This window comes from Somniosus microcephalus, chromosome 3, assembly GCF_052327205.1.
Source record: "Somniosus microcephalus isolate GS21.2 chromosome 3, FLI_Smic_1.0, whole genome shotgun sequence".
Lineage (NCBI taxonomy): Eukaryota > Metazoa > Chordata > Chondrichthyes > Squaliformes > Somniosidae > Somniosus > Somniosus microcephalus.
Window position 1 is genome coordinate 169,094,543 of NC_140989.1, and position 13,683 is coordinate 169,108,225.

At 51.1% G+C, this 13,683-nt stretch overlaps 1 protein-coding gene across 1 annotated transcript in view; it reads left to right on the forward strand.

Annotated features, from left to right (window-relative positions):
- The first annotated feature begins 260 nt into the window (after positions 1–260).
- LOC147121534 (synapse differentiation-inducing gene protein 1-like) overlaps positions 261–13,683 on the forward strand; it is a 103,712-nt gene continuing 90,289 nt past the window's right edge. Inside the window, exon 1 of the mRNA XM_085981866.1 lies at positions 261–839. Coding sequence (XP_085837992.1) covers positions 357–839 — 483 coding nt within the window. The 5' untranslated portion in view covers positions 261–356. The remainder of the gene's footprint in view (positions 840–13,683) is intronic.

Consider the following 13,683-nt stretch of genomic DNA (forward strand, 5'->3'; position numbering starts at 1 on the left):
TGAAGGGGGAAGATGTACGGATAACCGTAGCTGTCATAAAGACAGCGGGGTTTGATTGACAGCTGGTTGACGGCTGATGTCATATCCGGGGGCGTGATCCGACGCCATCTTGGCCATGCTAGAGGTACTGTACCAGGACACAGAGTCAGGACTGAATAAATGGCACTCCACTACAACTGCTTGGGAGACTCGTAGTTACGTTATTAAGATAACATTACAGTGATGAGCAAAAGAACTTTTTTGTTTTCTCAACAGGAAGAAGACCTAGAGGTCGGATGTGGGCTCCACTTAAATAACTTTCCTCTTGGACAGCATTGGGAATTCTGAGGAAAGTAGGTGGGGGGGTAATAAAGAAAATGGAGAGTCACATGGATCAAAGCAAGGGCTTGAGCCACAAAGCTCGTGTCGAGACTGGGAAGAGGAACGGTCTGATCAACACCAAAGACTTGGCGAAAGACGGCAAGGATGGGCTGGTGTCTCTCTATTCGGCTCCGCAATACCAGGGACACATGCTGGGGAGCTTTCCGCCTCAGAACTACATAGAACATAGCAGGAATGACTCCGGCGAGCAACAGGTCCTCAACCCCAGTACCCTGCAGCACACAGTTGAGACCCAGTACCGACCTAATATCATTTTGTACTCCGAGGGCATGCTGAGACCCTGGGCTGAGAACAACAGTTCAGACTGCTGTGAAACAACTTTTATTGAAAGCAGGTCCCCCACAAAGGATGGCCTGGACTATGGAGGCAGCCAATTTATAGACCTGTCAGCAGAGGCCGGCAAAGTCCAAACCCTGTCTTACGATGTGGAGGATGAGGATGAGTTCCAAGAGCTGGAGGTAGGAAATTTTTTCAAATTGTAGTTTCAGAAACCAAGTTCTGGGGGCAGGGGTAGTAATTTTAATCTAACCCGCCCGATGGGAATGAGTGCAGGATCAGGTCTGATGTCCCCTTTACAACCTCACCCGAATTTACATACTGCTGAAGTCAATGGGAACATTATTCCACTGAGCGAATGGTCAATCTATGCAACAGGCTCCCTAGGGAGATGGCGGAAGCTTCAGCAACAACAGCTTGCATTTATATAGCGCCTTTAACATAGTAAAAAGTTCCCAGGTGCGTCCTCAAACAAGATTTGACACCAAGCCACAGAAGGAGATATCAGGACAGGTGACCAAAAGCTTGGCCAAAGAGGTAGGTTTTAAGAAGCACCTTGATGGAGAGGTAGCGAGGTAAAAAGATTTAGGGAGGGAATTCCAGAGCTTGGGGCGAAGGAAATCGGGGATGCGCAAGAGGCCAGAGTTGGAGGAGAGCAGAGATTCTGGTGGGTTGTAGGGCTGGGAGAAGTTACAGAGATGGGGAGGAGCACCGCCGTGGACCTCTTTTGCATAATCTAAATTAGAAGCACAAGGGGCTCAACAGAGTAATTACAATTGTCGGCAATCCAGTACGTACTGAAGGCCATGTTAACTGAGCTGATTTCAATATAAGTCTTCTCACTTTCACCAGTGGAATAATGAAAGGGTTTTGGACTTGCCTTTATTACACCTTTCATGACCTCAGGACGTCCCAAAGCGCTTTACAGCCAATTAAGTACTTTTGAAATGCAGTCACTGTTGTAATATAGGGAAACATGGCAGCCAATTTGTGCACAGCAAGGTCCCACAAACAGCAATGATAAATGACCAGATCATCTGTTTTACTCATGTTGGTTGAGGGATAAATATATGCCAGGGCACTGAGGAGAAATCCTCTGCTCATCATGGAATCTTTTATGTCCACTTGAGAGGGCAGATAGGGCATCAGTTTAACGTCTCATCTGAAAGCTGGCACCTCTGACAATACAGCACTCCCTCAGTACTGCACTGATGTGTCAGCCTAGATTATGTGTTCATGTCCCTGGACCCACAACCTTCTCATGGACAAGAACGCTACCACTGAGCTTATGGTTAACAATAAATTACACCCGGGGTCATTCCATACCCCTTTCTATTAAACTGAACCCAATCAAATTGCAACAGTTGTTATCAAAACTGGATTGATAAACTGCAACATTAATTAGAAGGTCACAGAATCACCTTTCGGTTCCCACATAAAATTGTTTCTTTTGCCTAAGTTGGTAAAAATGAAAGTAAACAGAGTTCTGTGATGATCTGAATCAGATTGCCAGTAATAACTGTGTGGGAGGTGATGTAGGAAGCGGTCATGTTGAGCGTGCCATTACCTGACAAAGTCTGCAGCCATTTTAGCATTTACTGTGAGGTAGTTTAACCATATAAACAGAGAACACAGATTTAAGATAATTGGCAAAAGTACCAGAGGGAAAATGAGGACTTTTTTTACTCAGTGAGTTGTTATGAGCTGGAATGCACTGCCTGAAAGGGGGGTGGAAGCAGATTCAATAGTAACTTTCAAAAGGGAATTGGATAAATACTTGTGAAGGAAACATTTGCAGGGCTATAGGGAAAGAGCAGGGGAGTGGGACTAATTGGAGAGCTCTTTCAAAGAGCCAGCACAGGCACAACAGGCCGAATGGCCTCCCTCTGAGCTGGAAGACTCGATGATTCTATCAATGCAAGTTGTTATTGTTGTATAATTCCTCAGAACCCTCTGTAAAATATATTCTTACATTCCAGCTGGGGAAACTTTACAGCTGCTATTCCCAAGGTTCCACACACACGTGCACACACACGCACATGTGCACACACACACATGCACACATACACACACGTGCACACACACACACATTTGCACACACACACATGCACATACACACACGTGCGCGCACACACACACACGCACACAGGCACACACACGTACACACAGACACACATGCACACAGACACACACACACAGGCACACAGACCCACACGTGTGCACACACATATGTGCACACACACATACACGTGCACACAGACACACAGACACACACGTGCACACAGACACACACATGTGCACACAGGCACACACACACCTGTGCACACTCACACGTGCACACATACACATGCGCACACACACACATGCACACAGACACACATGTGCACACAGACACACACACACACATGCACACAGACACACAGACACAAATGTGCACACAGACACACACACACAGGCACACAGACACACACACATGCACTTGGACACACACATGTGCACACACACACGTGCACACACACACGTGCACACAGACATACACACGCAGACACACGCGCATGTGCACACACATGCACACACATATCAAACCTGTGCCAGCTCTTTGAAAGAGCTGTCCAATTAGTCCATGCCACCCCCACCCCCTGCCCCACACACACAAATAGGGGGCGTGTGTGTGTTGTGTGTGTGTGTTTTCTGTGCGTATGTATGTGTGTGATTGAATAGCTCATTCATACATGTATATATAGCCTGTGCCGGTTCTTTTTTATATACAAATAAAAAAACATGTTGTCATTAGGGAACTGAGCAGCCAGTGTGCTGGTTCCAAGACCAAAGGGTAATTATCAATGAGGTAGACCACTCGGGCCATCTTAATTCATCCATCCAGGAAAACTCTAGAATTGTCCCACCCTCCGCCCATTTCACCAGCCTTTAAATGATGCCAGAATTTCTCTCTCCTCTACTCGATCTGGAAGTCCATTCCAGGTGCGGATCATTCTTTATGTGAGTAAGATTTCAGTCTTAAATGTAGATTTTTACTAGTTTGAACCCATGTCTTACTCTCATTTAATTTAACATAATATTCAGGATTTACCGTTTCCACTCCCAGGACTCTCATCAATTCCTCTCAGACACCTCCTTCCCAATCAGACAAGCCCAAGTGTTTTCCAGTACTTCCTCATAACTCGGACACCTGTCCCTACAGAATCAGCCTCCTGGCTCTTTTCTGCACTGCCTCCAGTGCTTGAATGTCTCCCTTGTTTCTCAGTGGTCAGAACTGGACCCAGTACTCAAGGTGCTGTCTGACCAGAACTGGACCCAGTACTCAAGGTGCTGTCAGACCAGAACTGGACCCAGTACTCAAGGTGCTGTCAGACCAGAACTGGACCCAGTACTCAAGGTGCTGTTAGACCAGAACTGGACCCAGTACTCAAGGTGCTGTCAGACCAGAACTGGACCCAGTACTCAAGGTGCTGTCAGACCAGAACTGGACCCAGTACTCAAGGTGCTGTCAGACCAGAACTGGACCCAGTACTGATGGTGCTGTCAGACCAGAACTGGACCCAGTACTCAAGGTGCTGTCAGACCAGAACTGGACCCAGTACTCATGGTGCTGTCAGACCAGAACTGGACCCAGTACGCAAGGTGCTGTCAGACCAGAACTGGACCCAGTACTCATGGTGCTGTCAGACCAGAACTGGACCCAGTATTCAAGGTGCTGTCAGACCAGAACTGGACCCAGTACTCGTGGTGCTGTCAGACCAGAACTGGACCCAGTACTCAAGGTGCTGTCAGACCAGAACTGGACCCAGTACTCAAGGTGCTGTCTGACCAGAACTGGACCCTGTACTCAAGGTGCTGTCTGACCAGAACTGGACCCAGTACTCAAGGTGCTGTCAGACCAGAACTGGACCCAGTACTCAAGGTGCTGTCAGACCAGAACTGGACCCAGTACTCATGGTGCTGTCTCACCAGAACTGGACCCAGTACTCAAGGTGCTGTCTGACCAGAACTGGACCCAGTAATCAAGGTGCTGTCAGACCAGAACTGGACCCAGTACTCAAGGTGCTGTCAGACCAGAACTGGACCCAGTACTCATGGTGCTGTCAGACCAGAACTGGACCCAGTACATAAGGTGCTGTCAGACCAGAACTGGACCCAGTACTCATGGTGCTGTCAGACCAGAACTGGACCCAGTACTCAAGGTGCTGTCAGACCAGAACTGGACCCAGTACTCATGGTGCTGTCAGACCAGAACTGGACCCAGTACTCAAGGTGCTGTCAGACCAGAACTGGACCCAGTACTCATGGTGCTGTCAGACTAGAACTGGACCCAGTACTCAAGGTGCTGTCAGACCAGAACTGGACCCAGTACTCAAGGTGCTGACTGACCAGAACTGGACCCAGTACTCAAGGTGCTGTCTGACCAGAACTGGACCCAGTACTCAAGGTGCTGTCAGACCAGAACTGGACCCAGTACTCAAGGTGCTGTCAGACCAGAACTGGACCCAGTACTCATGGTGCTGTCTCACCAGAACTGGACCCAGTACTCAAGCTGCTGTTAGACTAGAACTGGACCCAGTACTCAAGGTGCTGTCAGACCAGAACTGGACCCAGTACCCATGGTGCTGTCTCAACAGAACTGGACCCAGTACTCAAGGTGCTGTCAGACCAGAACTGGACCCAGTACTCAAGGTGCTGTCAGACCAGAACTGGACCCAGTACTCATGGTGCTGTCAGACCAGAACTGGACCCAGTACTCAAGGTGCTGTCAGACCAGAACTGGACCCAGTACTCAAGGTGCTGTCTGACCAGAACTGGACCCACTACTCAAGGTGCTGTCTGACCAGAACTGGACCCAGTACTCAAGGTGCTGTCAGACCAGAACTGGACCCAGTACTCAAGGTGCTGTCAGACCAGAACTGGACCCAGTACTCATGGTGCTGTCTCACCAGAACTGGACCCAGTACTCAAGGTGCTGTCAGACCAGAACTGGACCCAGTACTCAAGGTGCTGTCAGACCAGAACTGGACCCAGTACTCAGGGTGCTGAATCACCAGATCTGGACCCAGTACTCAAGGTGCTGTCAGACCAGAACTGGACCCAGTACTCAAGGTGCTGTCAGACCAGAACTGTACCCAGTACACAGGGTGCTGAATCACCAGATCTGGACCCAGTACTCAAGGTGCTGTCAGACCAGAACTGGACCCAGTACTCATGGTGCTGTCTCACCAGAACTGGACCCAGTACTCATGGTGCTGTCTCACCAGAACTGGACCCAGTACTCATGGTGATGTCTCACCAGAACTGGACCCAGTACTCATGGTGTTGTCAGACCAGAACTGGACCCAGTACTCAAGGTGCTGTCAGACGAGAACTGGACCCAGTACTCAAGGTGCTGTCTGACCAGAACTGGACCCAGTACTCAAGGTGCTGTCTGACCAGAACTGGACCCAGTACTCAAGGTGCTGTCAGACCAGAACTGGACCCAGTACTCAAGGTGCTGTCAGACCAGAACAGGACCCAGTACTCAAGGTGCTGTCAGACCAGAACTGGACCCAGTACTCAAGGTGCTGTCAGACCAGAACTGGACCCAGTACTCATGGTGCTGTCTCACCAGAACTGGACCCAGTACTCAAGCTGCTGTCAGACCAGAACTGGACCCAGTACTCAAGGTGCTGTCAGACCAGAACTGGACCCAGTACTCATGGTGCTGTCTCACCAGAACTGGACCCAGTACTCAAAGTGCTGTCAGACCAGAACTGGACCCAGTACTCATGGTGCTGTCTCACCAGAACTGGACCCAGTACTCAGGGTGCTGAGTCACCAGAACTGGACCCAGTACACAAGGTGCTGTCAGACCAGAACTGGACCCAGTACTCATGGTGCAATCTCACCAGAACTGGACCAAGTACTCATGGTGCAGTCTCACCAGAACTGGACCCAGTACTCAAGGTGCTGTCAGACCAGAATTGAACCCAGTACTCATGGTGCTGTCTCACCAGAACTGGACCCAGTACTCTAGGTGCAGTCTCACCAGAACTGGACCAAGTACTCATGGTGCAGTCTCACCAGAACTGGACCCAGTATTCAAGGTGCTGTCAGACCAGAACTGAACCCAGTATTCAAGGTGCTGTCAGACCAGAACTGGACCCAGTACTCATGGTGCTGTCTCACCAGAACTGGACCCAGTACTCATGGTGATGTCTCACCAGAACTGGACCCAGTACTCAAGGTGCAGTCTCACCAGAACTGGACCCAGTACTCAAGGTGCTGTCAGGCCATAACTGGACCCAGTACTCAAGGTGCTGTCAGACCAGACCTGGACCCAGTACTCATGGTGCTGTCTCACCAGAACTGGACCCAGTACTCAGGGTACTGAATCACCAGAACTGGACCCAGTACACAAGGTGCTGTCAGACCAGAACTGGACTCAGTACTCAAGGTGCTGAATCACCAGAACTGGACCCAGTACTCAAGGTGCTGTCAGACCAGAACTGGACCCAGTGCTCATGGTGCAATCTCACCAGAACTGGACCAAGTACTCATGGTGCAGTCTCACCAGAACTGGACCCAGTACTCAAGGTGCTGTCAGACCAGAACTGAACCCAGTACTCATGGTGCTGTCTCACCAGAACTGGACCCAGTACTCTAGGTGCAGTCTCACCAGAACTGGACCCAGTACTCATGGTGCTGCCTGATCAGAACTGGACCAAGGACTCAAGTTGCCGTCTCACCAGCACTGGACCCAGTACTCAAGATGCTGTCAGACCAGAACTGGACCAAGTACTCATGGTGCTATCTCACTAGAACTGGACCCAGTATTCAAGGTGCAGTCTCACCAGAACTGGACCCAGTACTCAAAGTGCTGTCAGACCATAACTGGACCCAGTACTCATGGTGCTGTCTCACCAGAACTGGACCCAGTACACTAGGTGCAGTCTCACCAGAACTGGACCAAATAGTCAAGGTGCTGTCTCACCAGAACTGGACCCAGTACTCTAGGTGCAGTCTCACCAGAACTGGACCAAGTACTCAAGGTGCTGTCAAACCAGAACTGGACCCAGTACTCATGGTGCAGTCTCACCAGAACTGGACCAAGTACTCATTGTGCTGTCAGACCAGAACTGGACCCAGTACTTAAGGTGTTCTCAGACCAGAACTGGACCCAGTACTCATGGTGCTGTCTCACCAGAACTGGACCCAGTACTCTAGGTGCAGTCTCACCAGAACTGGACCAAGTACTCAAGGTGCTGTCAGACCAGAACTGGACCCAGTACTCAAGGTGCTGCCTCACCAGAACTGGACCCAGTAGTCAAGGTGCTGTCTTGCCAGAAATAGACCCAGTACTCAAGGTGCTGTCAGACCAGAACTGGACCCAGTACTCAAGGTGCAGTCTCACCAGAACTGGACCCAGTACTCATGGTGCTGTCTCACCAGAACTGGACCCAGTACTCAAGGTGCTCTCTCACCAGAACTGGACCCAGTACTCAAGGTGCAGTCGCACCAGAACTGGACCCAGTACTCAAGGTGCTGTCAGACCAGAACTGGACGCAGTACTCAAGGTGCTGTCAGACCAGAACCGGACCCAGTACTCATGGTGCTGTCTCACCAGAACTGGACCCAGTACTCTAGGTGCAGTCTCACCAGAACTGGACCAAGTAGTCAAAGTGCTGTCTCACCAGAACTGGACCCAGTACTCTAGGTGCAGTCTCACCAGAACTGGACCAAGTACTCAAGGTGCTGTCAAACCAGAACTGGACCCAGTACTCATGGTGCAGTCTCACCAGAACTGGACCAAGTAAACATGGTGCTGTCTCACCAGAACTGGACCCAGTACTCAAGGTGCAGTCTCACCAGAACTGGACCCAGTACTCAAGGTGCTGTCTCACCAGAAATGGACCCAGTACTCAAGGTGCTGTTTCACCAGAACTGGACCCAGTACTCAAGGTGCTGTCTCAGCAGAACTGGGCCCAATACTCAAGGTGCTGTTTGACCAGAACTGGACCCAGTACTCAAGGTGCTGCCTCAGCAGTACTGGACCCAGTACTCAAGGTGCAGTCCCACCAGAACTGGACCCAGTACTCAAGGTGCTGTCAGAACAGAACTGGAACCACTACTCAAGGTGCAGTCCCACCAGAACTGGACCCAGTACTCAAGGTGCTCTCAGACCAGAACTGGACCCTGTACTCAAGGTGCACTCTCACCAGAACTTGACCCAGTACTCAAGGTGCTGTCTCACCAGAACTGGACCCAGTACTCATGGTGCAGTTGCACGAGAACTGGACCCAGTACTCACGGTGCAGTCCCACCAGAACTGATGTAAGAAATCACACAACACCAGGTTATAGTCCAACAGCTTTATTTGAAATCACAAGCTTTCGGAGCGCTGCTCCTTCAGCAAGTTCCATCCCACCATCAAACTCACCATGGACTACTCCTCAGAATCAGTCTCATTCCTGGACACACGAATCTCCATCAAAGACGGACACCTCAGCACTTCACTCTACCGCAAGCCCACGGACAACCTCACGATGCTTCACTTCTCCAGCTTCCACCCTAACCACGTTAAAGAAGCCATCCCCTATGGACAAGCCCTGCGAATACACAGGATCTGCTCAGACGAGGAGGAACGCGATGGACACCTACAGACACTGAAAGACGCCCTTGTAAGAACGGGATATGACGCTCGACTCGTCGATCGACAGTTCCGACGGGCCACAGCGAAAAATCGCATAGACCTCCTCAGAAGACAAACACGGGACACAACCAACAGAGTACCCTTCATCGTCCAGTACTTCCCCGGAGCGGAGAAACTACGCCATGTTCTTTGCAGCCTTCAACATGTCATCGATGACGACGAACACCTCGCTAAGGCCATCCCCACGCCTCCACTACTCGCTTTCAAACAGCCGCCTAACCTCAAACAGACCATCGTTCGCAGCAAATTACCCAGCTTCCAGGAGAACAGCGACCACGACACCACACAACCCTGCCACAGCAACCTCTGCAAGACATGCCAGATCATCAACACAGATACCATCATCACACGTGAGGACACCACCCACCAGGTACATGGTACATACTCATGTGACTCGGCCAACGTTGTCTACCTCATACGTTGCAGGAAAGGATGCCCCGGAGCATGGTACATCGGCGAGACCATGCAGACACTGCGACAACGGATGAACGGACACCGCGCAACAATCACCAGGCAGGAGTGTTCCCTCCCAGTCGGGGAACAGTTCAGCAGTCAAGGACATTCAGCCTCCGATCTTCGGGTAAGCATTCTCCAAGGTGGCCTTCGAGACACACGACAACGCAAAATCGTCGAGCAGAAACTGATAGCCAAGTTCCGCACCCATGAGGACGGCCTTAACCGAGATCTTGGGTTCATGTCACGCTACATGTAACCCCACCTGATGCAGGGTCATCCAGACTCGAGTCGACATTGGCTTGTTCTCTCTACACAGATGCGGCCGGACCTGCTGTGATTTCCAGCCAAAAAAAAAAAAAAAATGTTTTTTGTCTGTTTTTTTGTTTTTCATACAGACCCCAGCATCTGCAATATTTGACCCCTTGTGACCACACCTCATTGTTCTTTGATGTAATGTTTCCCTGACTGACCTGTTTGGACACCATTCACACCTTTGACTGCTGTGATTATCTCTCTGCCGAGGTGTGATAAATGGCAGTTGGAAAGGTTACCTGTAAACATCTGAGATGATTCTCTGACTATATAACCTGTGTCTTTATGCATTTCTCCACTTCACCTGAAGAAGGTGCAGCGCTCCGAAAGCTTGTGATTTCAAATAAAGCTGTTGGACTATAACCTGGTGTTGTGTGATTTCTTACATTTGTCCACCCCAGTACAACTCCGGCATCTCCACACCATGGCCACCAGAACTGGACCCAGTACTCAAGGTGCAGTCCCACCAGAACTGGACCCGGTACTCAAGATGCTCTCTCACTAGAACAGGACCCAGTAGTCAAGGTGCTGTCTCACCAGAACTGGACGCAGTACTCAAGGTGCTGTCTCACCAGAACTGGACCCAGTACTCAAGGTGCAGTCCCACCAGAACTGGACCCAGTACTCAAGGTTCTGTCAGACCAGAACTTGACCCAGTACTCAAGGTGCAGTCCCACCAGAACTGGACCCAGTACTCAAGGCTCTGTCAGACTGGAACTTGACCCAGTACTCAAGGTGCAGTCCCACCAGAACTGGACCCAGTACGTAAGGTGCTGTCTCACCAGAACTGGACCCAGTACTCAAGGTGCAGTCCCACCAGAACTGGACCCAGTCCTCAAGGTGCTGTCAGACCAGAACTGGACCCAGTACTCAAGGAGCTGTCCCACCAGAACTGGACCCAGTACTCAAGGTGCTGTCTCACCAGAACTGGACCCAGTACTCAAGGTGCAGTCCCACCAGAAATGGACCCAGTACTCATGGTGCAGTCCCACCAGAACTGGACCCACTAGGCAAGGTGCAGTCCCACCAGAACTGGACCCAATACTCGAGGTGCTGTCTCACCTGAACTGGACCCAGTACTCAAGGTGCTGTCTCACCAGAACTGGACCCAGTACACAAGGTGCTGTCTGACCAGGACTGGTCCCAGTACTCAAGGTACAGTCTCACCTGAGCTGGACACAGTACTAAAGGTGCAGTTTCACCAGAACTGGACCCAGTACTCTAGGTGCAGTCTCACCAGAAATGGGCCAAGTACTCAAGGTGCTGTCAGACCAGAACTGGACCCAGTACTCAAGGTGCTGTCTCACCAGAACTGGACCCAGTACTCAAAGTGCAGTCTCACCAGAACTGGACCCAGTACTCAAGGTGCTGTCAGACCAGAACTGGACCCAGCACTCAAGGTGCAGTCTCACCAGAACTGGACCCAGTACTCATGGTGCTGTCTCACCAGAAATGGACCCAGTACTCAAGGTGCTGCCTCACCAGAACTGGACCCAGTACTCAAGGTGCAGTCTCACCAGAACTGGACCCAGTACTCAAGGTGCTGTCAGACCAGAACTGGACGCAGTACTCAAGGTGCTGTCAGACCAGAACTGGACCCAGTACTCATGGTGCTGTCTCACCAGAACTGGACCCAGTACTCTAGGTGCAGTCTCACCAGAACTGGACCAAGTAGTCAAAGTGCTGTCTCACCAGAACTGGACTCAGTACTCTAGGTGCAGTCTCAGCAGAACTGGACCAAGTACTCAAGGTGCTGTCAGACCAGAACTGGACCCAGAACTCATGGTGCAGTCTCACCAGAACTGGACCAAGTAATCATGGTGCTGTCTCACCAGAACTGGACCCAGTTCTCAAGGTGCAGTCTCACCACAACTGGAGCCAGTACTCAAGGTGCTGTCTCACCAGAACTGGACCCAGTTCTCAAGGTGCAGTTTCACCAGAACTGGACCCAGTACTCTAGGTGCAGTCTCACCAGAACTGGACACAGTACTCAAGGTGCTGCCTCTCCAGAACTGGACCCAGTACTCAAGGTGCAGTCCCACCAGAACTGGACCCAGTATTCAAGGTGCTGTCAGAACAGAACTGGAACCACGACTCAAGGTGCAGTCCCACCAGAACTGGACCCAGTACTCAAGGTGCACTCTCACCAGAAGTTGACCCAGTACTCAAGGTGCTGTCTCACCAGAATTGGTCCCAGTACTCAAGGTGCAGTCGCACGAGAACTGGACCCAGTATTCACGGTGCAGTCCCACCAGAACTGGACCCAGTACTCAAGGTGCAGTCCCACTAGAAGTGGACCCGGTACTCAAGATGCTCTCTCACTAGAACAGGAATCAGTAGTCAAGGTGCTGTATCACCAGAACTGGACGCAGTACTCAAGGTGCAGTCCCACCAGAACTGGACCCAGTACTCAAGGATCTGTCAGACCAGAACTGGACCCAGTACTCAAGGTGCAGTCCCACCACAACTGGACCCAGTACTCAAGGTGCTGTCTCACCAGAACTGGACCCAGTACTCAAGGTGCAGTCCCACCAGCAAAGGACCCAGTACTCACGGAGCAGTCCCACCAGAACTGGACCCAGTACTCAAGGTGCAGTCCCACCAGAACTGGACCCAGTACTCAAGGTGCTGTCTGACCAGAACTGGTCCCAGAACTCAAGGTACAGTCTCACCTGAACTGAACCCAGTACTCAAGGTGCTGCTCACTAGAACTGGACCCAGTAATCAAGATGCTGTCTCACTGGAACTGGACCCAGTACTCAAGGTGCTGTCAGACAAGAACTGGACCCAGTACTCAAGGTGCTGTCTCACCAGAACTTGACCCAGTACTCAAGGTGCTGTCTCACCAGAACTGGACCCAGTACTCAAGGTGCAGTTGCACCAGAACTGGATCCAGTACTCACGGTGCAGTCCCACCAGAACTGGACCCAGTACTCAAGGTGCAGTCCCACCAGACCTGGACCCGGTAATCAAGATGTTCTCTCACTAGAACAGGACCCAGCAGTCAAGGTGCGGTCTCACCAGAACTGGACCCAGTACTCAAGGTGCTGTCTCACCAGAACTGGACCCAGTACTCAAGGTGCAGTCCCACAAGAACTGGACACAGTACTCAAGGTGCAGTCCCACCAGAACTGGACCCAGTACTCAAGGTGCTGTCTCACCAGAACTGGACCCAGTACTCAAGGTGCAGTCCCAGCAGAACTGGACCCAGTACTCAAGGTGCTGTCAGACCAGAACTGGACCCAGTACTCAAGGTGCTGTCTCACCAGAACTGGACCCAGTACTCAAGGTGCAGTCCCACCAGAAATGGACCCAGTACTCACGGTGCAGTCCACCAGAACTGGACCCAGTACTCAAGGTGCTGTCAGACCAGAACTGGACCCAGTACTCAAGGTGCAGTCTCACCTGAACTGGACCCAGTACTCAAGGTGCAGTCTCACCTGAACTGGACCCAGTACTCAAGGTGCTGTCTCACCAGAACTGGACCCAGTACTCAAGGTGCTGTCTGACCAGAACTGGACCCAGATCTCAAGGTGCAGTCTCACCTGAACTGGACCCAG